Raw genomic sequence first — 26653 nt, forward strand, 5'->3', positions numbered from 1 at the left:
GAATTTTTAGATAAATTTAAAGTCAAAGGTGGAACTTTACTGATAAATATGGATTTTATAACAGACATCATTAAATACTATATATATGTCATCATACCATCACCAGATTATGTTTATTTTGATACCAATGAGTTACTTCAAGTAAGAGTTACCTTTGAATTTCCGGATCTTAAATTGGTTTTGCTTCAAGACTCTTTTTGTGAAATTTCCAATGCTGTAGTTATAAAGGTATAGAAATGTTTTTTCACAAGAAAAGGATTTGAGGTTTTTATTTTTATTTTTTTTTTAAATTTATGTGGTTGTTATGGTGCTCTCAGAAGTCCTTATCACAGAGCACCGCAACAGACCATTTAACTAGGAAGTTCACACCTCCTTGCTTACTAATGATGCTTATTGGGCCAGGGCTGGCTTCAAACCTTGGAACTCATGGTTCTGAGTCAGAACTATAACCTCTGTGCCACGGCTGCACATGTTGAAACTTAATTTCACAGTAAAACATGTGTTATTATTTAAAAATTTTAAGACATTGTCTAACATGTACTGTTTTAAGATTAAAAGTTATGTGCCTGTTATATAAAGGATACTATCAATTATAATAGTAATAAAATCAACAAACAAGTAAAAAAAAGTCAAAAGAAGTAATAAATCATTTGAGTGACAAGTAGCATTTATTATTTGTAAAAATTAAGTATTAAGCTTATTCAAAGTTGTGTTATTTTTACTCTTATTTTTAAAACAGCTTTTTAATAAATATTTTAAAAAAAATATTTATTAAAAAAATGATCTCAGAAATAAAGTTTTATTTCTGAGATCATACATTAAATGTAGAAACATAGCTCAATATAATCTTGGAGATGATATATAGCATCCTTGAAATATGTTCATTCTGGAGAAGATTTCACTATCTGTGAATTTTTACTTCACAACTAATACTTAATTTTAAACCATTTGCTACTAGCAGTCAGTATATTGTTTAATAATAAAAATATTAACTTGTTATTCCATGCAGTAGCCTTGTTTCTCAAAACTTGTGTTTGTCTTGTTTGTCTTGTGTTTCAGACTTGTTCATCTTGTTTATCAGTCTTGTTTGTCTTATGTGTTCAGCATTTTTTTTATTGTGTGTTTCATTAGAGCTATAGAATTGAGAGAGGGTTGAAACCGTGATGTCTTAGAGCTGGAATGGTCTGGAATGCCGTTCGGGTACTTTATATGTATATATATTATTCAACCGTTCTGGCACTTTAATTTTCTACTTGACACCACAGGGTTGAAAAAAGAGATAAAATATTTTTTTTAAATGAGTATCAACTTTGTCTGTTGGAGACCCCTTGGTCTTGGGGAGGTGAATGTACATTTAAAAAGTAGTTGTTTTTAAGAAAAATGTGGATTTTTACCCCACTTTTTTTACCTCATGTTTCTTGACTAAAGTTATTAAATGTGTTACTGTAACAATATACTATAGTATAATACATTACTATTTTTTATTTAAGCTTCAGTCCAGGGTTATCTATGAACAACACAAAGAAAAAGTGTCTATTGAACTTATGGATGGTTTATTTGGAATTGTCATGAAACAGTATCCTTTAAAAAACAAGCAGAATTTGTTGTTGGTATTTTTTATTTTTTTAAATTTATTGATGATTTTTTAATTGCTTCTAAATACAGCTGGAGGTCTTAAACACTGCAGGTTGTTGTTGTTTTGCACAAAAAATCTTATTAAAACATAAAAGTTCAAAAATAAATGTTAACTTAAGAAACCAAAAAAAAAAAAAAAGACTATTTGATTTAAAAGTTAAATTTTTTTGTGATTTTGATTAACTGATTTAAAAAAATTGCTATTTTCATAACACTAAGAATGTTTCTCTAAATCAATTTGTAAAGTGTTATTTGTATAACATCAAAAATTAAACACAAATTATTAAATAATGTAACTATGTAACAAAAGTTTGTTTTCAATTCAAAGTATTATATTTTGATTGCTTATATTCAAAGACTTTAGAAAAACGACTATACTGAGCACAAATTTCTTTTTATGGCTGAAGCACAAAGAAAATTCATTTTTACTGAAGCAGAACAAAAAAAAAAATCATAGTTTTGTTCATTTGGTCTGGTAAGAAACAACAATAACATTTTGAATAAACAGATAGTAAAAAATCAATCAAAAAACTTAACTTTAAACATAAATAAGTAGATTTTCTAGGTATGCAAAAATACTGTAAATTACTTTCATAAGATAGCCTCCACTTGCAGTTCCCCATCATGTTTTCATTATCTCTCCTTGTTAACAACATTTAAAGTCCTATAAATCTTAATGAAATTGCTCACCTCGCTTCAATGAGTAAGCTCCCATGATCTCCTTGAATTTATTGGGATAGCCATCAAGGATATAGATTTTAAGTGATGATTTTAATTAAGGAAGTATATATATAAGTATATGTTCTTCCCTTAATTAGTATTTGGAAAACTATAGTTTGTATTTCTTCAATGTTCTTAGGGGTATTGGAAACAGACAGCTTGAGGCTGTGCGGTACTGGGGCACTAGACAAAGAAATGTCTGGATAAATAATTCGAGGTGCATTTGTGTCTGAGCAATATTTTGTGGGGTCAACAATGCAGAAGTAGCAGTTGTTTAAGTAGTTCATTGCTTTGAATGATTGTCACTAGATTTGAAGGATAGCAAACTTATAGCTCTCTTTTCTCTCCTGCACTAATCTGTAACATAGCAAATTTGACTAATAATATATAAATTTTAACAAAGGAAGTTTCACTGAATACAGGGTTTAATATTGACATGTTTTCCTGTAGTACACAAATATATATTATGTTAATTTATCTTAAAATGCAACATTCAATTGCAACATCTTAAAACTACATACATTGAAACCATTAAACTTCAACAAAATAAGCACATCTAAGTGAGAAGCATTTATATAACTTCAAAAGTGCTTAGAACTTTTTCTGATCCCTAACAGGCAGGCATGATATATGTCTTGTAGGCCTCACACATTTTCTGACTTGCTTTCACAGGATACTTTTTTGATTTTGTAGACATATTAACATACCTGTATTTTTATACTACTTTTGGACAGTTTTAGAATGTTCTAGAAAGATCTAAAAAATTTCTTAAAAATTCAATAATGTTCTTGAAAATTTTTAAACCTTTCAGAAAATTCTAGCAGTTTAGAAATGTTCTAGAAGAATGCTCAGTATTTTTTAGAAATCAAAAACTTTTTCAAAAATACACAAGTTTCAAAATATCATTGTCTGAGTCGCAGAAACAAAGTTTTTGTAATGCAGTAGTTATTTTTGATTTGATTTTTGGCAAAAAAAGAAATCGAAAAAACGAGTTAGGAAAACATACTTTTGACCCAAAGACAAAGCAAAAATAAAAAATTTTTACATTTAATTCAATGTGTAATATTATTTTTAAAAATATGAAAAAATCTAAATTTTAATTTAAAAAAATTATAATTTTTAGTTCATAAAATGTTTTATACAAAATGTTGTCATTTAATTAATAACTATATCTTTTAATTAAAGTCATACCTTAATTAAACTCTTCTATGGCTTGTGGTCCAAACAACATTCCTGTCATAGCCTTACAAAATTGTTCTCAAGAACTCTCTTCAATTCTCACTAAACTGTTTAATAAGTGCTAGACTAAGTCTTGTTTTCCTGCCTGCTGGAAAAGGGCATCTGTTCTAATTTTCAAAAATACAAGTGAACATTCTGACCCTTTTAAATATTGTTTAAATTGTCTTCTTTTTGTTGTTGGCAAAGTCTTTGAGTCTTTAATAAACAAATTTCTTACATCTCATCTTGAGTCAAATAACTTACTGTCAGACAATCAATATAGTTTTTGATCCTCTCGCTTTACAGCTGACTTGCTAGTTGCTGTGACTGAAAGATTTTATTGTGCATTAGATGGAGGCGGAGAGGCTAGGGCTATTGCTCTTGACGTATCTAAGGCTTTTGAAAAAGTTTAGTGTGCTATTCTTCTCCATAAGCTTGTTTCATATGGTGTATCTGGGAAAGGTTTTGAGATATCAAATAGTTCTTTCTAACACTTTCTCTTTTTGATTGCTTTGAACAGGCAGCCGATCTTGAATCTGATCTCATTTCTGTAACAGATCAGGGCTCACAGTGGCTTGAAAGTTTTAACTCCACCAAAACACAGTTATTTACTGCAAACAACTATAGCAATACTGTTGACATTCCTATACTAATGAATGGCAATCCTCTCACTGAGTCCTCTTCTTTATGTCTTCTTGGATTATCGTTTACTACTGACCTTTCATGGAAACCATATATACAATCAATTGCTAAGTTAGCATCTGCTAAGGTTGTTTCTCTTTATCGTGCTTGTCATTTTCTTTCTCCTGATTCCATTTTCTACCTCTACAAATCTCGTATTCGTTCCTGTATGGAATACTGTTGTCATATTTAAGCTAGTTCTTCTAATGATGCTCTTTCTCTTCTAGACAAGGTCCAAAAATACATTTGAAACGTAGTTGGACCGGTTCTCTCTGCTAAGTTTAAGCATCATTCCCATCATCGTAAAGTTGTGTCTCTTTTGCTTTTCTACAAATACTTTATGATCACTGCTCAAAGAAGCTATTATCTCTAGTTCCATCAACTAAAACTCATTCTTGCTTGACTTCTCATTCAGCAAAGTCTCATTTGCTTACTGTATCTTTCCCTAAATGTTCCAAAAACTTTTATTTGTCTAGTTGTTTTTCCAGCACTTCAATCCTTTGGAACTCTCTCCAGTCTTCATGTTTTCTTGACTAATACAAACTACAACTTTTTAAGTCTTCTGTCAATTATTTCCTTGCTCTATAACTGTACTCTTTTTTTTCTAGTTACTCCCAACTTAATAGTGGTTGCTTGCAGCCTTATTGGGAGTGAATCAGAATTAAAAAAATATTAAAAAAGAATTGTATTGCTTTTATCCTTTTATTTTTAAGCATCATTTTACTTTTTGATAAATAACTTTTTTCTCATTTTTTTTTAAATTTAATTTTATGTTTGCTGAGTTGTTTTGTTCAAACAAAATTTATATTTTATGTTTTGTCTGATGTTATGTTATTATTTTGATGTTTTTTTTCCAGCTGCAGCCAAGCTCTTTCACAGCAAAAATATTCTTGACTAATGCAATTCAAATAGATGTTTTGATTAAAAAAATGGTTTTTTGTTTTTCCCCGAGTATAGTTGCTGCAATTATTTATATTGTTGATGGCTTTGTTGGATATAAAGTATATTTTTTTTATATGTTGTTGGCTATAAAGTATGTTGTTTTTATATATTTCATTTTTACAAACAAAATTTTGTTTTTCTCTTTAATTTTGATTGTAAGAAATTTATTAGCAGCCCAAAAGTTCTCCTCTGGTGATGACAACCCTCCATTCCAGCTAATGTAAACATTTTAAAGCATTAAGTTTATTTTGGTTGAACTTTAATTTAAAAAAAATTAAAGTATGGAACACATTGAAACATGTTTTATTAAAATATAAAACTAATTTTAAGTTTTAAATTTTAATTTTATTTCTTTTTTTTTTCTGAATAAAATTATTCATTAAATTTTTTTTCTAGATTTTGGAAAAAAAGGAAAGCTTATCTTCTACAAAGATAAATACAAAAGTTAATTGGTCTCCTCAGTTGCTAAATAAAGACTTTCTTCAAGAACAGTCATATATTGGTAAGATGATGTATTACTTGATGATGTATTTTTTAGAAGAAAAATAAATGTTTATTTTATAAAAAGAAATGATTTATGTCAAATTTAAGTTACAAAAAATTTAAGAAATTGCAACAAGTATTATGATTTTTAATATCTTATAAAAAAACAAAAAAAACACTTAGTTTTAATAATTAGTCAGTTTACATTTATGTTTAGAGTAAAAAAGTGCATTTTTATTTTGAATGGTTTGTTATTACTTATTGAGTCATTAGCATTTTATATTACAATTGTTTTCTACGTTTTTATAAAATGGTTATTATTTTTGAAATTTCTATATAATTAAACTTTGGTTGAGATCCAACATGACATACATTTAGAAAACTTTTTTTTTAAATAATAATAATAATAAATAACAATAACAATAACAATAACAATAACAATAACAATAATAATAATAATAATAATAATAATAATAGGGACTCTTAACTTTTATAGGTCTGTAGCAACCCCTAAAAATAATTTTTGTTCAAAACTTTTTTAAATCCAGTGTTATTTTATTATATAGAACACATTAAGGTGGTGCCAGCTGATATTTTTTAAATGTGTTGTTTTAAAAGAAACCATGGTATGTGTATATATATATATGTATGTATGTATGTATATTGGGTGGACACAGAAAAATCTGGTCAACTTTAAATTGAGATTTCTCTAAAACCACAAGTGCTTTTTATTTCTATTATTTTTTTAATTAAACTTTACTTCCTTATCTTTAATTGCGTTGATAAACTTTTGTTTACTAATTAATGATTTGCAAAATGTTTCGAAAACAAATTGAGGTGTGTAAAAAAGTTGTAAATTTTTTTGCAAAAATCCATCAATTTCATATCGCTTGGTTGCTAAACGTACTAATGTCCCAAAATCTACAGTCATACATATTATAAATAAGTTAAAGACTACTCAAAGCTTGGAAACAAAACCTGAAAGTGGAAAAAAAAAAACTTTCTATAAATCCAAAAAGGTAAAGTTGATTCTCAGTTTAATAGCAAGAAATTCAAACCAGTCATAGCGAGGTCTAGCAAGAAAACTCAAGGCTTCACATATTTGTGTCAAAAAAAGTACATAAAATGCTAAACATTTCATCAGAAGAGTACACCTAAGAAAAACTTAAATGGTGAAATTAAAGGAATTTGACGCACAAAAAAGTTGGTTAAAATAATTGCTGATAAAAGTATGTGCATAATTGAAGACGACGAAACATATTGCAAAGCAAATTTTTCACAACTTCCTGGTCAACAACTTTGCTACGAGAACTGTCGCTGATCAATTGGATTGGCTCACTATTCTAAAAAAGTTCTACAGTGGTGCAAAGATAATAATGTAAAAATTGTTCCTAATGATGCGAATCCTCCGAATTGTCCTGAAGAGTGCAAGATTGAAAATTTTTGGGCAATAGTTAAAGGAGTTCCTTGTAAGACAGGTGGAGTAACAAAAAATAAAATGTACTTTCAAAAAAAGTGGAATAATGCTACTAAGAAAACGAAAAAGAAAAAAAATTTGCCAAATGATGGCATCAACCCGCTAGAAAATTCAATCTCTTGCCAAACAGATCATCAAGCCCTGTAAAATTAAGAAGAAACCCTAATTGATATAAACACATTTAGTATAAAAAAAAAGTGAAATATAAAGAATTTATGGTTTTAAAGAGACCTCAATTTAAAGTTGACTGGATTTTTTTGTGTCCACCTTATACATGCACACTGTCCAACAAAAGTTTCCAGTCACTCGCTAAAAATGAAAAAATATTTTAAGAATAAATAAACTAATTGCATTTAGCCAAGTTTCATTACAAACTACAATAAAAATAAACAAGCAACATAATGCATAAATATGCAACATAATAAAAACAGCAATGAATAACTTTTTTTGTCAAATAAAGTTATAATTTTTTTCGCTCTTTGCTTTCATTTCTTCACATACAAGTTTTGGCATATGTTTAATTTGTCTTATTAAACTAGAGAATTATCTTTCCACACATGTTAAATTGACCATGAATTAGTTGTTGATGTAAAGCACTCTTTTTGTATCTTACAATCCAGTTGTTTCCACAGCATGTCAATCGGGTTAAGGTCTGGTAATTGTGGCAGCTATATACTATAATTTTGACTTCTTTGCAACCTCCTATTTTTTTGCAAATAGTTTGTACAGTATTTGGATGTGTATTTTGGGTCATAACTTTGTTATATGTTGAACCCGCGCTTAATTAAACATACATATTATCTTATAATATCTTTTCTTGTCGAGAGTTTTATTTACTTTCACAAGATTACCAACCTGATAAGAATCAAAACAGCCTCACATCATTACTTAACCTTCCTTATGCTTGACAGTAGGCTGTATACACTGTGGATGGAATTTTTAAATAGGTGTTTGGATCAAAGTGAGTTATCTATATGAATAGATCATTCACTTTGTTCCAAAAACCACAAGTTTGAATCAATCCATCTCTGTTCAATTTTTATGAAGTAGAGCTCATTAAAGCTTTTTTTTGAATAGCTACTCTTCTATTTAAGCTAACAGTTTTTAAACAACGTTGTGCAGTCCTTTCTGAAATAATTTTGTTATGAGCTGCATTGAAATAATTATTTGCAGGGACATTCACTGCGTCTCTTATTTTTATTTGTACTAATACACTTAAACAGATGCATAGTACCACTCACTGTTGATTGCTGTATTTTTAATAGTTTTTGAATATATCTGGTTGAACAACAATAATTTGCAGAAATAACAATTTCAGAACAAAAAAATTTGCAGAAGTGATAAATTTTTGAACATGTTTCTAGTGATAAATTTGAAAACATGTTTTTAGTGATAAATTTAAGAACATGTTTCTAGTGATAAATTACAGAACGTGTTTCTAGTGATAAATTACAGAATGTGTTTCTAGTAATAAATAGATTTCTTTGACATTTTATAATATTTTTTGATTTTTTAATATTTAAAAATAATCAAAATGTATATTTATAAATTGGAAATTAGAAAGTAATATTAAATATAATTCATCAATATTATATTTATTAAGTTAATTTATTAATTCAATTTATTATATAACTGATAAAAAAAACCCAATGAAAACAAATTTTTTGAAAATTTATGTTTATATATATATATCATGGTTTTAATTTCTTGAGCACTACATGACAAGAAATGCCAATATTAGATATATAGCATTCTTTTGCTTTTCCTTGATAAAAACCTCCCCTAGGACACACATATGAAATAGAATTATTGTAATGATTCAACAGAAGTTTATAGAAAAGACGTTTGTGAAGCACAGTATATAGGATGTCAACATTATGTATTAGATTTATTCTTAAACCATTTTAATGATCAAACCCTTGGTGGAACAACAACATCACCTAATATATCTTATGATTTTGTACAAGAAGTCAGTAAAAATTATGCAAATCTCACAAAGAAAAAACGTTTGTGCTGAGCAAGCAATTAGAATCATGCAAAAGTAAAGTGTAAAACTACTAAAAAATAATTTGAAGTTTATTTTTAAAATAAAATCATAAATTAGTGTCCATTCTATTGTTTTTTTACTGAAACTTATCTTTAAGGACAATGGGAATTTTAGATTGCAAAAATGTCATAATCCTTTACAGATAACTTTTTACATATTTTATAACACCCGTAAAAATATTTTATTAAATGCTGTTGTAATTTAGAAAAAAAATTTAATGAAAATAAAATACTTTTTCTTTTTTTTTATTAATGTATTAATTTTATATGATATTAATGTGTGTAAATACATGTTTACATCAAATCGTGTCATCCTAACTAATTTTTTTATTTATTTATTACAGTTATATATGTATTAGTCTGTAAATTTTTTTTTTGTTATTTTTAAAGTGCCACAAAATGATTTTCAAACTGGACTACAAAAGGTAATAATTTTCTGGAAATCTTTGGTAAATTCTTATATTTATATTTTAGTATACTTAGGCTTCTTATATAAAATGATTTGATCATTGAAAAATAAAATCTATAAGTACCTATAAAAAATTTTTTTGTAATGTTTTTTATGTCATGTAATTTTTTTTCAATGTTATATTTATAGATAATATAGTAAAATTATTATTCTACGCATTTTTTTAAATACATATTTTGTTATTTCAAAAATTTATTTGCAAAACACATTCATTGTGTCAATTTATTTTATGTTTGTCACACTTGTTATTTTAAACGGCTTTTATTTTTCTAATTTTTTTTTATTTCTTGATCTTATTTAATAGCCTACTAAGAAAATAAAACAAATGTTGATTTCCAATTTTGATAATTTCTATAAATGGTCCTTACATTACTTTATAAAGTTTTTATAAAACTATTTATCATTTTTAAAATCAGTTGATTAATTTTATACAAAATTTCAGTTTCAGCTTATGTTAGATGCACTTGAGTTAACACTGGGAAATGATTTTAAAGGAATCGTTGTACCGCTTATCAAGTTTAACATTTGCACTTCTACCAAAATACTTGATTGGTCAACTAGAGTATTTTTTTGTCTATGTTTTTAATTCATTGCTTCATTTTTTGTTTCAAGTTTTGTTTTCATGCTTATTTTTTTATTTTGATTTTTGATTTTTGTCATCCTACAATTGTTTTTCTTTGCTCACCCAACAAGCATTTTTGTAATGGATTTGCAGTAGTCTTATATAAGTATTTTAAGCATTGGTTTAAGTTTATTGGAGTTTTGCTCATTGGTTACAGTAAGGCTGTAAGTCGCATCCACTAGAAGTGGCTAGCCAATAACTTTTCAGTAACCAATGAGAAAAACTGTAGTGGACTGCTTAAAATGCTTATATAGGTTCACTAAAATTCTGGTATGTTTGCTGGGCATTTTTTTTTTATGCTCAAGTTTTTTCTTTTTATCCTTAATAAGCATGAAAAAAAGTTAATAATATTAGTAAGAAGTTAAAAAATATTTATAACAAGAACACATATTTGTACATACAATTGATACGTTCTTAGTTATAAAGAATTTGTATGTTTACAATGTGTCTTATAAATAACTATTAAAATAATATTATTAGGAGAAAATTTATTTTATTGTTTTTATTTTAATAAATGTTCTTATTTTTTGATTTCACGTTTTTATTATAGTTTTTGTTTGCATGTTTCTTTTCATGCTTATATTCTCATTTCTGTTTTTATGTCATTTTTTTTGATGTTTATATAATTTTTTCTGTGCTCAAGTTGTTTCAAGCAATCATGTTAATAATTTTTTCAGTTTACATTTACTTTAATATATATATATATATATATATATATATATATATATATATATATATATATATATATATATATATATATATATATATATATATATATATATATATATATATATATATATATATACATATATATATATATATATATATATATATATATATATATATATATATATATATATATATATATATTTTTTATAGATATCCTTTGACATTGATTTTACAATAGAAGCAAATCTTTTTAATGATGAGTTGGCAACATGGGAGCCTGTAATTGAACCTGATGATAACCAAAATGATTCTTTTGAAGTTAATATTAGAGTAAGAAACATTAAAATAATTTTTGTACTTATAATAGGCTTTAATAATGTATAGGATTAGTGATAAAATAAATCTTGTTCACAGTATCAGAAAAATATTTGTAACCAAGAATCTAAAATGTTTTCTACCTGATGATGTTATGTTTATATAGTTTTACAAACTGTCTATTTTTACTAGTTTATTAAATGCACATACATCCTCTTGACTTTGGAAAGTGAATACACTAAATATATGTATTTATATATGTGTGTATGTGTGTGCATATATGTGTGTGAGTTAACTGTTGTTCTCTCAAAAATGGAACTGTAATAAAACATTAAAATGTAAAAAAAAAATAATTATCTATATATTTCTTTTAAAAAAATCAAATTATTTTGGACATAAATATACATTTAATATTGTTAATCAATTCTTTTTTAGTAATCCTTTAAGAAACTGCTTTCCTTTTTCCTTTAGTAGAGCTCACAAACTACAAACTGAAATGACAAAAAATACTCAATTTTTCCAATTAGTTTTTGAACAATTTTAGCTTTCCACTAGTGGGAAATACAAGGGTATAAGGATAGATGGCCACTTTTCCTTGTAAAATTAACCTTTTAGATTACCCTAAAAGTCTATGATTAGTCTTATCTCAGGAAAGTTGACAGGATTATCTTTTTTAAGAACATAATTGATACATTTACTGTTTAGAAAAGCAAGACGTTTTTGATATAATTAGTCAATGCTATGTTAGGCCAAAAGATGTATTTATTATTAGGATATTAGGATAGACTTGATTTATTATTAGGATATTAGGATAGACTTGTTTTATTATTAGGATATTAGGATAGACTTGATTTATTATTAGGATATTAAGATAGACTTGATTTATTATTAGGATATTAGGATAGACTTGATTTAATGTTAGGATATTAGGATAGGCTTGATTTATTATTAGGATATTAGGATAGGCTTGATTTATTATTAGGATAGGCTTGATTGATTTTTTTTTTCCATTTTTGATACTTAGATAGTGACAATTTGTAAACTTTTCATGATAAAAGGTTTTCATAGCAGAATCTGGAAAAAGCGAATAAAGTTCTTCAAAATAAAAGTTTTTCAGTTTTTTGCTTTGGGATTATTGTTGAAATAAGCAGCAAGTTAGTTGACTATACATTTTGTCTTTGTTTTTTTTTGTTTTTTTTTTGTATCAACGTTTTTTTTTGTTTTTGAATTTTTTTTACTTTTAAGTATAGATTATTTTTTGAAAATTTTTAATTTAAAAATATAGATTTTTTCTAAAAATTTTTTCTTTAAAATGATTATAAACAGTTTATAATATAAATAGGAAACTTCTTATTATTTAACATTTGCACATAAACTATTGTATTTTTTTGAAGTTTCATAGGCTGTTTTATTTTATGTTCAAGGTAATTGCTATTGCAGGGGAACACTTACTGTTCTATAAGCTATTGCACTTTGTGTTTAAGGTAATTGTTATTGCAAGAGAACACTTGTTTCTTACATTCCATGCCAACAGAGGCTCTTTGTTTCTTGTGTTTCAATCCATTTGAAATTTTGTTTCTCTTTTTTTTTTCAAAAATATAGAACTCAAAACAATAATTAATCTTGTCAATTTGAAAAAAAACACCAAAGTATCTCATACTCAATTCAAGCAGTTTTATTGACTTATTTGTATCACTCACTATTATTTAACAATGATGATCATATAAACCATTAAATGTAGGTATTCAACAATAAGACTCTTTTCAAGCTATTCTTAACAACAATGCATTTTGCATTAACAATGCTTAACAATACTATTACATTTGATATTATTATATCTTATTATACTGATTATATATTTTTAACAATAACCATGAGCAAATCCCTAGTAGCTTAGTAGTACAGCGGACTTGATTTTTAAATGCATGAGTTAGTAGCCAGCAATATGTTTAATAAGCTACAATTTTTTAAAAACGCTGTTATAAAAGTTGACATCATTAACAAGTCAATTGAAAATATTACTCTTTTACTAATTATTTTAAAAAAAATTTTGAAATTATAAAATTAAGTTGATAAGTACTGGATAATCAAAATAATATTTTAAACATTCAGGGTTGTTGATCATTTATTTTTTAATATCAAATAAAAAAATGATTTTTTTTTTTAAATAATTCTTTTAAAAATTTATCCTTGTTAATACTTTACGATATAATTAAAATAAATGTAAGACTAACCAAATTATTTCAAGACTACATTTTTAAAATTATATTTAAAACTATATTTAATTATTTTAAAACTATATTTTTAAAAACTTTTATGGTCTTGCTAGATTTGGTTTAAGTATGTTTACATCTATGAGTTGTGAGTTTATTAATTTTATACTTTTTTATATTACAGAGTTTTTATAGTGAAAATAAAAAGCTTAACTTATCCAAAACTTTTGTTCAAATCAAATCAGAAAAGATGTAAGCCAAGTGTTATTTTTTTAGATGTTTATTTGATCTTTTTTTTTTTGTTGTTAAGTAATAATTTTGCTTTTAAATGTCTTTTTAAATAAATTCTCTGTGTTTCTTTAGACTTGGAGAAGAATATGATCAGGTTGATACAAAAGATTTCAAAAGGGATATTATGCACTTTGTTATAAGTTCTGATAACATTTTGCAAGTAACCATAACAAGCAAGTTTTTGAAGGTGGCTTCTCTTGTTTCTGAGGTATATTTCTGAATTACATATTATTTCTGAGTTATATACATTTTAACTATTGTATTTACAAGTCTTTCAAATATATTCAAAATAAAGTTGTTAGTTAAAAATAACTCACAAGTTCTTTTAAAAAAAGTTTTTAATTTTATTAAATACTGAACTTATTTATAAATTTTTGTAGATAAATTTAATATCATTCATATTAGATATTTATTAGTTAGTTAATTTTTAGGGGTTTTCAATAAAATCATTAAGGAATTCTGTAAAAACAGAATTAGTTGCTCCATACCACTTTGAGAATCAGGTATAAGTTTGCTATCATTGAAAGGAAAAAAATTTTCATTGAATTATATTACTTGATACTCTATCTTTTTATAAATTACGCTATAAATGTTTTTTATTTTGTTATAATATTTAAATTAATTTTAGTAATGTATGTTATGTTAAATTTTATAAAACTGTTTAATTTTTATTACGATTTATGTACAGCTTGGTGTAAATATCTCCATATGGGTTGGTAAGACATTAAAAGTAAGTATTTTTGTTTTGGTATAATGGTTTAACAGTTACCTAAACTTATTATTTTATATAGATGTATATTAAAAACAAAACAAAATAACAAAAAAACATTCTGTGAATATTTTATGATCTTATAGAAAAAGTTTATCTAAAATAAATGGAGCTTAAAATTTACACTAAAAGTTTCCTAAGTTAGTTTTAAAAAATTGCAAAAGGTTGAAGTATTTTATAAGTATATAAAAGAATAATAAACATAAGTATAAATAAAAACCATGGCTCTAGAATGATATACAATTATTGTATTTTGTAAAACAAAGTAAATGCTGAACTTTCAATTTCTATGTACAGACACCATAATGGTGTTGATAACACAAAGTATTCCGTTCTGCAACACATAGTACCCTACTTTATATAAAAAATCTTATTCACAATATTTGATTAACAAAAGTGTTTATTTTTATTGAGCAAACTATAACATAGCTTCTGATATTGTTCTGGTTTGTATATTTGGTCAGTAAATTAATGGACCTCCCATTCATAAAAGTTAAATCTGCAAATTATGAGTAGTAAGTTTCAGCTTTTTAAAAATTTTCTTCAGATCTGTTTATAGTTATATGATTTTAATGTAATATAATTTTGGTAATAATAAATGTTGAAAACTTTTTACAATAATCTCAAAAGTAATATCAACAACAATATACCAAAATTTAATATCAAAAACATAAAATGCTCTAAATGGATCAACTATCGAATACTAAATGAAATAAAAAATAAGCAGGCAAGGTATCGCCAATATATGTCAATATATTGACAATCAGAAGTTGATGCCAATATATTGTTATAGCTGTTATATTTGTAGATTAAAACTATGGCGCTTACCACATTTGTGTGCTTACCACACTTGTACACAACAAAATTTAAGTTACAATACTTACCTTAATTTTTCCGGAAAAAAATGTACTTGCCACAACTACATTCTATATCATTAATATTAGCACTATGTATATTATATCTAATATATCTAATATATGTATATATATATATATATATATATATATATATATATATATATATATATATATATATATATATATATATATATATATATATATACAATATATATATTTATATATATATATATATATATATATATATATATATATATATATATATATATATATATAATATATTATATTAAAATTATATTAAATTATATTAAAATTATTATATTTAGGCATCTGTAGGCAACTCATCAATTCAAGTTTTAAAAAGATTGAATAATTTAACAGTTGGCATTGAATCTCGTTCTTTATCAACTTATCATCTTATCAAAAAATCTCCTTCAGGTAATTTTATTAGCTTAATTTAAAATAAATAATTTCAAATAAGCATACTTGGAACAATTGTTTATTTAACAGTTCGATCGAGAAGTTCAAGAATGTTGAACAGAATACTTTCAAAAACAGACGAAAACAGTGAAAGCTTTATTGATTTTATTGACATACAGGTATTTTAGTATTTTATTCTGTTCAAGGGCTGGGGAGGTAGGTAGTATAAGGTAGACAGGGCTAGTTGAGCATAGGGGATAATTTGGGCAGTTAAAATATCTACATCGTATGACAAAGTGGATGAAAGATAGGTAATACAATGCACAATAAATGGTTGTTGGATGGCGATTGGTCATTTGCAATACAATGCGTAATAAATAGTTGTTGCATGGCGATCTGGCATCACTTAAGTGTTAATATTTTACCCATTTCTTAGACTCTTGATTATAGCTAAGCATTTTTTCCTAAATCATATTTGAGGTAAGTTGAGCAGATTTAAAAAATCAAATCAAACAGCATTATCAAATATGGTTATTCTTTTAATTAATTATTATTAAAAAGATCTTAAAGTTGCCTAAATTCATTTTTTTCTTTTAGATTTTAATACCATTAAACACTTTTTAACAATTGCTATATTTTGAAATAATTTTACTTAATTATTATGTAGTCATTAAAATATATATAAACAAAAAAAAATTAAAAATTCAAATTTGATCAACAAGTTATTTGTTTGTTTAGTTTTAAAAAAAATAATAGTGCACACTTTGCACTAATTATTATTTATTTATGTATACAATATAAAAATTATTTATATATAGATGGATTTTATAAATTAATTCAATTACTATTGATATATAACTATGATATGTGTGTATGTGTGTATATATTAAAGAAACACTTAATTATTTGTCCATAAAGCTGTAATTATACAAACACATACACACACATCTCGCTGCAGGTTACTACTTTAACATATAAAGGAAAAACTTTAAACTCTAACATATAATATGAATGGTTGCTTCTTAAGCCAACTATCATCACTTTTTTCCATCAACCAAAACTTAATCTCCTGTGTCATTCAGCAAAGTTGTCCTTTTACTATAACTGTTCTTTCATGCTCAAAAAACTTCTATTCATCTAGTTTATTTTATTCCGAAATCAGTGCCATGAAACTCTCTCCAGTCATTTTATTTACCTGACTCAAACAATTTGCAGTTTTTGTTTCAATTGTTTCTTGATTGCTTTCTTTTTTTTTAACTCTTTTTAAAATGTAAATATAACACATTTTTTTTTTTTTTTTTAACTCCTAATACATATATAAATTTTTCATGATCTAAAATACAAAATTTAAAGTGAAATAAATGCATTAAAGACAGCTTATAAAAGTAAGATTCACTTACTTTAAGTAAATCCTGAATCATGTTTTTATAAAACTAAAATAATTAGAATTAAACTTAGCTACTTAGCTAAAGGAGATAAATAGCTGACTGTTTATCCCTTTTTATAAGAAAATCGTTGTATCCTAGTTTGATGATTGATGGCAAGTCTTTTTCCATTACTTAGATTTTTTTCTAAAAGAAGATAATTAAATTATTGCTTATTGATTGAGTGTTATAAAAAAATTACCATAATTCTATAATATTATAAATATTACAATGCTTGTAATATTAATAATGCAAAGAATATAATTAAAGAAAAATAATCAAAATTTAACTTTCCTCTTGCAAGTTATATGCTACCTTAAGTTTTACTTTTTATCCATTATTCAATTAGGTATATGAAACCATTTTGCTTTTGTCACGCAAATATTGAATAAATTAAAACTAAGGATTCTGGGATTGAAATGCGGACAAACAATTCAAAAATGTATAACAACAGCAGCAGCAAGTTTTCAATACCAACTCTCAATAACTTTTTGAATTTTTAAAAGCTGATTGCAATAAAAATTTTCATTTTGATCAGTTTGTTTAAATTTGACACTTTAAAGCCTGATTACTTTAAGTTTTTATTTTTATCAGGAAGTAGTTTTATTTGGCAATAAGTGAAATTTAATAAACAAATGAATTTAATGAATATGCTCAGGTGAATATATTTTCCAAATGTTAACTAACTACCCCTCCTTCATATTAAGCACCTGAGAATAAATGCTTAAACAAAAAGAATTTCACAAGGTCAGAAAAAATATTATCCAGTTAATTAGAGATGTTTAGCTAAACATTGACTGTTAAAATGATGTTTTTAAAATAAAAATAATAAAAATATATGTAGTTAGTATGTATATACATTTCTTTTTAAAAGTTGCAACCAAATAAAATTAGTACATATTTACAAAAATGTTTATGAATAAGTTTTAACCCAGTTTTAAAGAAAGCTTTAATTTCAACTTTAAAAAGTTTGTTCAAAATGATTTTTTAATCTTTTTAGGTTTACTTTTTTTTTGTGTGTTAGTACTTGTATAAGGATTACACAAAGGAATCTTTATATACAGATAGAAAAAAAAGTGAAAAAATTGCAATTAGCAAAAAAAATATCAAAATAAACAGTTAAATTTGTAAAAACAAAATTTTACAAAATATACAAGCACACAAGCATTTACAACTTTTACAACTCTAGTTAATTTTTTAACTCTAGTTAAGTAGTTAATTATGTAATTCCACACTTCTGAAATTTAGTCACATCACTAATGCTACACTGATATAAAATTTTACAAAATATACAAGCACACAAGCATTTACAACTTTTACAACTCTAGTTAATTTTTTAACTCTAGTTAAGTAGTTAATTATGTAATTCCACACTTCTGAAATTTAGTCACATCACTAATGCTACACTGATATAAAATTTAGTCACATCACTAATGCTACACTGATATAAAATTTAGTCACATCACTAATGCTACACTGATATAAAATTTAGTCACATCACTAATGCTACACTGATATAAAATTTAGTCACATCACTAATGCTACACTGATATAAAATTTAGTCACATCACTAATGCTACACTGATATAAAATTTAGTCACATCACTAATGCTACACTGATATAAAATTTAGTCACATCACTAATGCTACACTGATATAAAATTTAGTCACATCACTAATGCTACACTGATATAAAATTTAGTCACATCACTAATGCTACACTGATATAAAATTTAGTCACATCACTAATGCTACACTGATATAAAATTTAGTCATATCACTAATGCTACACTGATATAAAATTTAGTCACATCACTAATGCTACACTGATATAAAATTTTATACATGCTTTTTCTTTTTTAGAGATAACAATTAAATGGATCCCAAAGTACTGAGACAAGTTGTGTTTATTTTAAAGAGAATGATAAAAAAAAAGATTTTGGGCAGAATTTTTTTAAGTAAAACAAAATAAAAAATGTATACCAAAAAAAAAAAACTTTGTTGTTTTACTCGAAACTTGCTGTCTCCACAGTAGCAATTCTCTCAAAGTCTTAAAAATATACCCCGCAATCTACAGATTTTATAATTTATTCAGGCACGTTTAATTCCAAAAGTTTTAGTAAATGACGTCAATTGTAGAATTTCGATAAGAAATCTTAAAAATAATTTTTTGTTAGCAAATTATAGATTTTTTTTTCCATTATAGATTATTAAAGAATTTGTTTAGTTATTTATCATTATATAAAAGTTTTTTTTTTAATCATAAATTACTATAGGATTTTTTTAGTTATTTTAAATTATTTTTTTGTTATTTTTACGAAGTTCGCATTAAAAAATATCATTAAAATATTTCAGACATTTTAAGCTTGTTTATTGCTATAAATTAATTTTGTGTTATATTTATTGTTATTAAATTATTATTATCTGTATTAAAGTTCTGTTGACAAAATTATTTTGTAATTTTTAAACTTATAAAAGTTTAATTAACAGCATTTAGGGATTGTTCATAAAGTATGTACGCTTAGGTGGGGGAGAGGGGGTCTGCAAAGAGCATTATGAGATGGAGGGCAGGGGGTCAATTATAAAAGTACAGAGACACTAATGTAAAAAAAATATCATAAAATGTTGGGTAGGTAGGTTAAGAGCATAGATAATTTTAGGGAGATGAAGGGTTCTCAAAAAAATAATAGTAAAATGTGGAATGGGGGGGGAGGGGGGTAGAAGGGTGGAAATTCAGGCATACGAACATTATGGACGACCCCTTATTTGCTAAACTTTTCATCGGGTTATATATATTCTCGAAATACTTATTTAAAATTTATTCCAAAAAACATGTATTGCTTATTTTATTTTTAAAGTTAAATAATTACTGTTGAAGATTGCAAAAAAAGTGTAGTATTATCGAGCCAATTTTGAAATTGAAACCGTTTAACAAAAAATCTTTCATTGTCAATTTTGCTAGTTTTTTGATAAGAGAAATGTAAAATACTCACCAAACATGACATATAAATTAGGAAATATTTAATATAATATGTTTTTTAACGCGCACTTCAACACAACAATTTTAATTACTATCTGTCTTGAACTATTGCCATAAAACATTATTTATTGCTTTAATTAATAAAAACCTGTCTGTAAATTGGTAAAGTGTAAACTATAAAATGGCACAAAAAACATTCTTCACAGTTTGAATTTGGAGGTTATAAAATATTAAATCGTAAATTTATAACTGAATCTTATAATGAAATATTGCGGAGTTAATGGTTGTTCTAGTAATGAAAAATCGGATTCTCATATATCCATCTTTAAACTACCTTTGGATCAAATTACTGCAGATTTATGGAAAAATGTCATTGGACATCTCTATGAATACTAGAATATGTTCCTTACATTTTGATGCTTCTTGTTTCGACAAGTTTAAAGAAGAAATGGTTAAATCAACTTCTAGAAGAAGACTTATTTTTCCAAAATTAGTTCCTTCCATATTTCTTGATGGAAATAATTTGGCTAAGGTTAGTTGTCTTTTTAGTTCTATTGGCTTAAATCGTATTTTCTAGCTACATATGTTGAAATAGTAATATTTCATTAGGGTCTTTTTTTATATATATACGCGTAAATCGTTATTTTGTTGCGTTGACTTGACAAAGTTCTAACTGTTTTTTTTATATTAGGAGAATAGCAAATAAACCTTTTTTTCCTTTTTTTTTAATGTCTAGTTAAAAATATTTATATAAATGTTTTTTATTTATTTATGTATTTTTATACATCAATAACAAAAAATACATAAACAAATACAAAACAATTACATAAATAATTTTAATTAAACATTAAACAAAATTACACGATTTTTTTTAAATTCTCCAAATATAAAAAATTTAACTTAGAACCTTGTCAAACTAACACGACGATTTATAACAATGATGTAATTGTTGTAATATTAGTTATGAGGTTATATATATATATATATATATATATATATATACATATATATATAGATATATATATATATATATATATATATATATATATATATATATATATATATATATATATACATATATATATATATATATATATATATATATATATATATATATATATATATATATATATATATATATATATATATATATATATATATGTATATATATATATATCAGGCATGGACAGGAGAGGCGTGTGATCTCACTCTATTCCTGACCACGCTGGCTATTATTTTTTTGAAAGCTTGACCACGGTTGAAAGTGCGCTGAAAAAACTCGACAAAAGAAAGAAAATTATAAACGAGCTAAACTACAAAAAACAAAAGAAATCCTTAGAAGAAATTTAAAAAAATAAAAGTACTTAACTAGTCTAACTCGAAGAAAGCTAAAACTCTATTAGAAAGTTGTTTTTAATTATGTTTATATTTATGTTAAGGTTGAATAACTTTAAAACTTTAATCTTTTCTAATGTTTTTTACATCTGTTAATTAAAAGCAAACTTTAGTACAAATTATTGGCCTAAACTAAACAAATTGTAAAGCGATAAAATTTTAAGTATTTTAATTTACACAATTAAGACTTATCAAAGATATATTTAATTGCATTCAAACAAAATAATAAAATACACAAACTTTTAAATAAAATATAATGTTTTAATAATATTCTTTGTAAATTGATGTATAATGCTTTTTATTAATTACAATCAATAAAATTTGTAAATTTTATAAGAAATGCTTAGGGTAGTAAAAAAACATTTAATTAGAAAGTTTACAAAACAGCAAAAAAAAAGACTTTGGAATGTTTTCGATGATTTTAACTTAATGCGTTTTTTATAAAAAGTTTATTGAAACACATTGATAGTCATCGTTGTTTATAAATTAAGATTACAAATTGTTTTAAAAAAATTTTTTGTCGTTGTTGTTTATAAAATTAAGAATACAAATTGTTTTAGAAAAATTACATTCATCGTTCAAACAAAAATACTTTTGAAATAAATAAAAGTTTTATTTGATATTCTTTGATAATTTATTTAATAGTATTTTAAAACTTTATTATAAAAGCGTTTAGTGTTGAGTAAAAAAATTTCAAAAAAGAAAGTTTACTCCCTAATGAAATGTTTTTACACAACGCACAACAACAGCAAAAAAATAACTTGCAATGTTTTCGACTATTGAATTTATAGTTCCATCAAAAAGTTTATTGAAACAATCATTTTTGCTGCTGTTTATAGAACTAACCATACAAGTTGTTTTAAAGATATTTACATCATAAAAATGCACTTGTTAACTATATAGTATCTTTCAATAATTTAAATAAAAAAATTTTTTATAGTATACAATCGTTAAAAGCAATTTCTTGCTTTATTACCTTATACTTTATTTTGCGAGTTTTTGAAATGTTTTCAAAAATCTAAAAAGCTGTGGTTAAGCTGTCGCAAAAAAGAAATAAATGCATGTTCAGGAATAGAGTGTGATTGCATGCCTTTCTTGTCCACTTCTGATCAGGGTTTATATATATATATATATATATATATATATATATATATATATATATATATATATATATATATATATATATATATATATATATATATATATATATATATATATATATATTCTTTGAAAGTCATTTTCTTGTTATACAATACAATGTTATTTTTGGAATCAAGCACGTTTGAATAGATTATAAAGTCTGTAGATTGCGGTGTATATTTTAAAGACTTTAAGAGAGTTGCTACTGTGGAGAGGATGAGCTTCGAGTAAAACAAAAAAGTTTGTTTTTGTTGGTATACATTTATTATTTTGTTTTACTTAAAAAAATTTTGCCCAAACATTTTTTTTTTATCATTCTCTTTAAAATAAACACAACTTGTCTTGGCACTTTGGGATCCCTTTAAGACTATGTTTTAACCCTCTCACTCCTTAAGATGAAATATGAAAGTTGTAATTTGCTGGTCCAAGAAAGTCTTAAAAGTTGAAAATTGAAATTCATTAAGGCAATAAAATCATATTTTTCATGTTTATATAACAAAGAGCTAAATAATACAGAAAATCAACATTAAAATTATGACTATTTCCAGTATTAAAGTTAACAATGCTGCATTCTTTATTTATATCAGATTTATATGACTATAGATATTATTTGCACCTATGCCAAACAAGTTTGTTAAAAAAAATTTAAAAACTAAACATTTTTGATAGCCAAATAAGTTTTTTTTTAATAACTGACCACTATTTGGTCTACCATAGGTTTCTATCATCTTTTTTCGTTTTTGTTGTTCTGGAGGATTTTTTTTTTGTGATTTTACAAGATGTTGAGGACATTGTCTGGGTTATTTCAAACAACTTAATAACTAATAAAAAATAGAATGTTTTTTCTTATTTCTTAATATAGTTAAACAAAAAATATAGGGTTCATGTATTTAGAATATATGTTGTCTGTTGATGGCATTATATGGCACTAATGTATTTTTGCATGCTTGTATGTTCAATCCCCTATTTTTTTTTTTTTTTTTTTTTAAGCTAATTAGAAAAGCAAATGCAAATGCAAATGCAAAAGGCAAATGCAAAATTCAAAACAAGTAAAGATTCTGTCCCTGTTTGCAATATTCTATAAATAGTCCCAATAAAATTTTGTTTATCAACTGTTATTATGTTATGCGATTGGTTTAGCTGTTGAAGAAGTATAGACCTTTAATGGTTCTAAATTTATCATAAAATGAAATCCATTAATATATAAATTATGCACCCACTAACTAGTGAGCTAATTATGCACTCACTAACTAGTGAGTTAATTATCCACTCACTAACTAGTGAACTAATTATGCACTCACTAACTAGTGAGTTAATTATGCACTCACTAACAAGTGAGTTGATTATGCACTTACTAACTAATGAACTAATTATGCACTCATTAACTAGTGAGCTAACTATTCACTCACTAACTAGTTAGCTAATTATGCAATCACTAACTATTAAGTTAATTATGCGCTCACTAACTAGTGAGCTAATTGAGTTTATTTACAAAAAGTATTTTTTTTGTGGACTAAAATTTTTTTAATTAAGAAACCATAAAAATAAAAACATTTTTTTGGTTGACTCAAGGGCAAAATATTGTAAGTATATTATTTTATATAGTATATATGTATATATTCAAATATTTATAAGTTTCATTTTAGGTATCTGGCTTTAACTTAATTAAAAATTTTTCTATGTCTGCTGTTGGTTGTTATGGTTATAAACTCACTTCAACAAAAGTAGGTTTAAAAATAAATGCTCACAGATATTTTTCTGAAAATCAAATATTTTGATAGTGTAAAGAAAAGATTTATTTCTAGAGTGGTACAAGTTATGAGATTCTTATAGATGTTAGTATTTTAAATGGAAGAAGATTTATCACATTTTCTTCTGCTATTCAAGTAAATTATTATAACTCTAATTGCAATTGTTTACATTGTAAAATATATATGGTTTTCAATTATTACAACTCTGATCATAAATAATTTTGTTTACGATTACTAGATTGTAAACTATCTACCAATCGGTGTGCGCATTCTCTCTGCAAGTGGACAAGAACTATGCTTTACTGAAAAACGTTCTTCTATTCCTCTTGAATACTCATTAATTGATGAAATAAAAGTATCATTGGAAAGGTTTCTTTTTTTTTTATAATTAAAAAAATTTTTGTTTGACAATTTAGAGAATTTTAAACTTTTAATTTATAATCAAGAGTTTTGAGGTTTAAACCCCTATGTCTGTGTAAAAGTACCTCAACCTTTTTCTATGCCTATGTAACAGTACCTCAACCTGTTTCTATGCGATCTTGTTTAGCAAGGTTCCTATTTCATAGTTTAGAGTTAAAAGATACTTTCAAACAAAGTTAATTTTATATGTGTATACATAAATATATATATATATATATATAAATATATATACATATATATATATATATATATATATATATATATATATATATATATATATATATATATATATATATATATATATATATTATATATATATATATATATATATATATACTAGTTTTTCCACTTATTAATAAAACCATTTTTATTCACAAATAAAATTACAATACATGTTTTGAATAGTTTATAGTCATCTTCAATTGGGTTTAAAAAAACTTATTTAATTTTATATACAAATATTATAAGGTAATAAAATATAAATTACAATTTATTTTTTAATTAATTGCGACAAAATAGTCAATAGAAAAAAATTATACAATAAAAAAGTTATTAAATTGTTTAACAAAAGGTTAACGACTAATAAACAGATTAAATATAATTACCGACTATAAATGGTAACTTTAATGTGAAAAGTGATATTTTATAATGGTTTAACTGTTTGTTTATATCTGCATTTTTCCATTTAATGAACAAACCTTCCTTAATCTTAAACTCAAATTTATTGGAGGTAGAATCCAATATTGAAAGACAAAAACTCACACATATGCAAACATCTCCATGCTAACAATAATTGTTTTAATAATTATAATAATGAAATATATTGATATTTTCAAATATCTATATCTATCTATCTATCTATCTATATATATATATATATATATATATATATATATATATATATTATATATATATATATATATATATATATATATATATATATATATATATATATATATATATATATATATGTATATTATATATATATATATATATATATATATATATATATATATATATATATATATATATATATATATATATATATTTGAAAATATCTGTATACTGTATGATAACCTACCTATTTTTAATGCAAAACAACAACTTAACTGAAAAGTCTTTAAAATCTTGGCTAGAGGTAAATAAAGTTAATATTTTAAGAACTTACAGAAAGATATTGGGGTAGCTTTTGGAGGTAAACCATTTTGGAGGTAAATTATATATATATATATATATATATATATAAATTTTTTTTTTTTTCGGGAGGGGGGAGTTTTAAAAGTGTGCAATGCCTCTATTGTCAAATGATGTCAAAGGCTTGTAAACAGCATGCCACAAAAGTATGCTGAAGTAATTAAGAATAAGGGTTTTTTAAGAAAATATTAATGTTAGTTTTAATGTTTTGATGTAGACTTTTATAAAGCATAATTTTTTTGTTTGATGTGCTATTTCTTTGATCTCTGCTGTAAATATATGTAAATAAAATGATGTCATTGCAATGTAGTACATTTAGACCAATTTAATTTAACAAAAAATGGTCTACTATGGGGATTCATCATTAAGTTACCATAATCATGATTTAAGACGTTCTCATAAAACCATAAGCATTGTTCAAATTTGAATTGCTCTATGATTGTTATGTCTTTAGTTATTTGACATTATAGAAAGTATTTTTGGTCTAGTTTACTGTATTATCACAATGTTTGACTCAAATAA

At 24.7% G+C, this 26653-nt stretch overlaps 2 protein-coding genes across 6 annotated transcripts in view; one reads left to right on the forward strand and one right to left on the reverse strand.

Annotated features, from left to right (window-relative positions):
• LOC100213148 (intermembrane lipid transfer protein VPS13A) overlaps positions 1–26653 on the forward strand; it is a 234420-nt gene that overhangs the window by 172177 nt on the left and 35590 nt on the right. For all 5 annotated transcript variants that reach the window (XM_065813519.1, XM_065813515.1, XM_065813517.1 and 2 more), the window contains exons 64-79: positions 11–228; positions 1491–1610; positions 5112–5255; positions 5593–5698; positions 9593–9627; positions 10114–10233; positions 11173–11292; positions 13675–13742; positions 13854–13989; positions 14213–14284; positions 14470–14511; positions 15734–15845; positions 15918–16006; positions 24413–24490; positions 24572–24652; positions 24756–24886. In XM_065813519.1, the coding sequence (XP_065669591.1) occupies positions 11–228; positions 1491–1610; positions 5112–5255; positions 5593–5698; positions 9593–9627; positions 10114–10233; positions 11173–11292; positions 13675–13742; positions 13854–13989; positions 14213–14284; positions 14470–14511; positions 15734–15845; positions 15918–16006; positions 24413–24490; positions 24572–24652; positions 24756–24886 (1672 nt within the window). The remainder of the gene's footprint in view (positions 1–10; positions 229–1490; positions 1611–5111; positions 5256–5592; positions 5699–9592; positions 9628–10113; positions 10234–11172; positions 11293–13674; positions 13743–13853; positions 13990–14212; positions 14285–14469; positions 14512–15733; positions 15846–15917; positions 16007–24412; positions 24491–24571; positions 24653–24755; positions 24887–26653) is intronic.
• The window catches only part of LOC136089117 (uncharacterized), a 70163-nt gene that overhangs the window by 37701 nt on the left and 5809 nt on the right, over positions 1–26653 (reverse strand). The window lies entirely within an intron of this gene.

Source organism: Hydra vulgaris, chromosome 12, assembly GCF_038396675.1.
Source record: "Hydra vulgaris chromosome 12, alternate assembly HydraT2T_AEP".
NCBI classification, from domain to species: Eukaryota; Metazoa; Cnidaria; class Hydrozoa; order Anthoathecata; family Hydridae; genus Hydra; species Hydra vulgaris.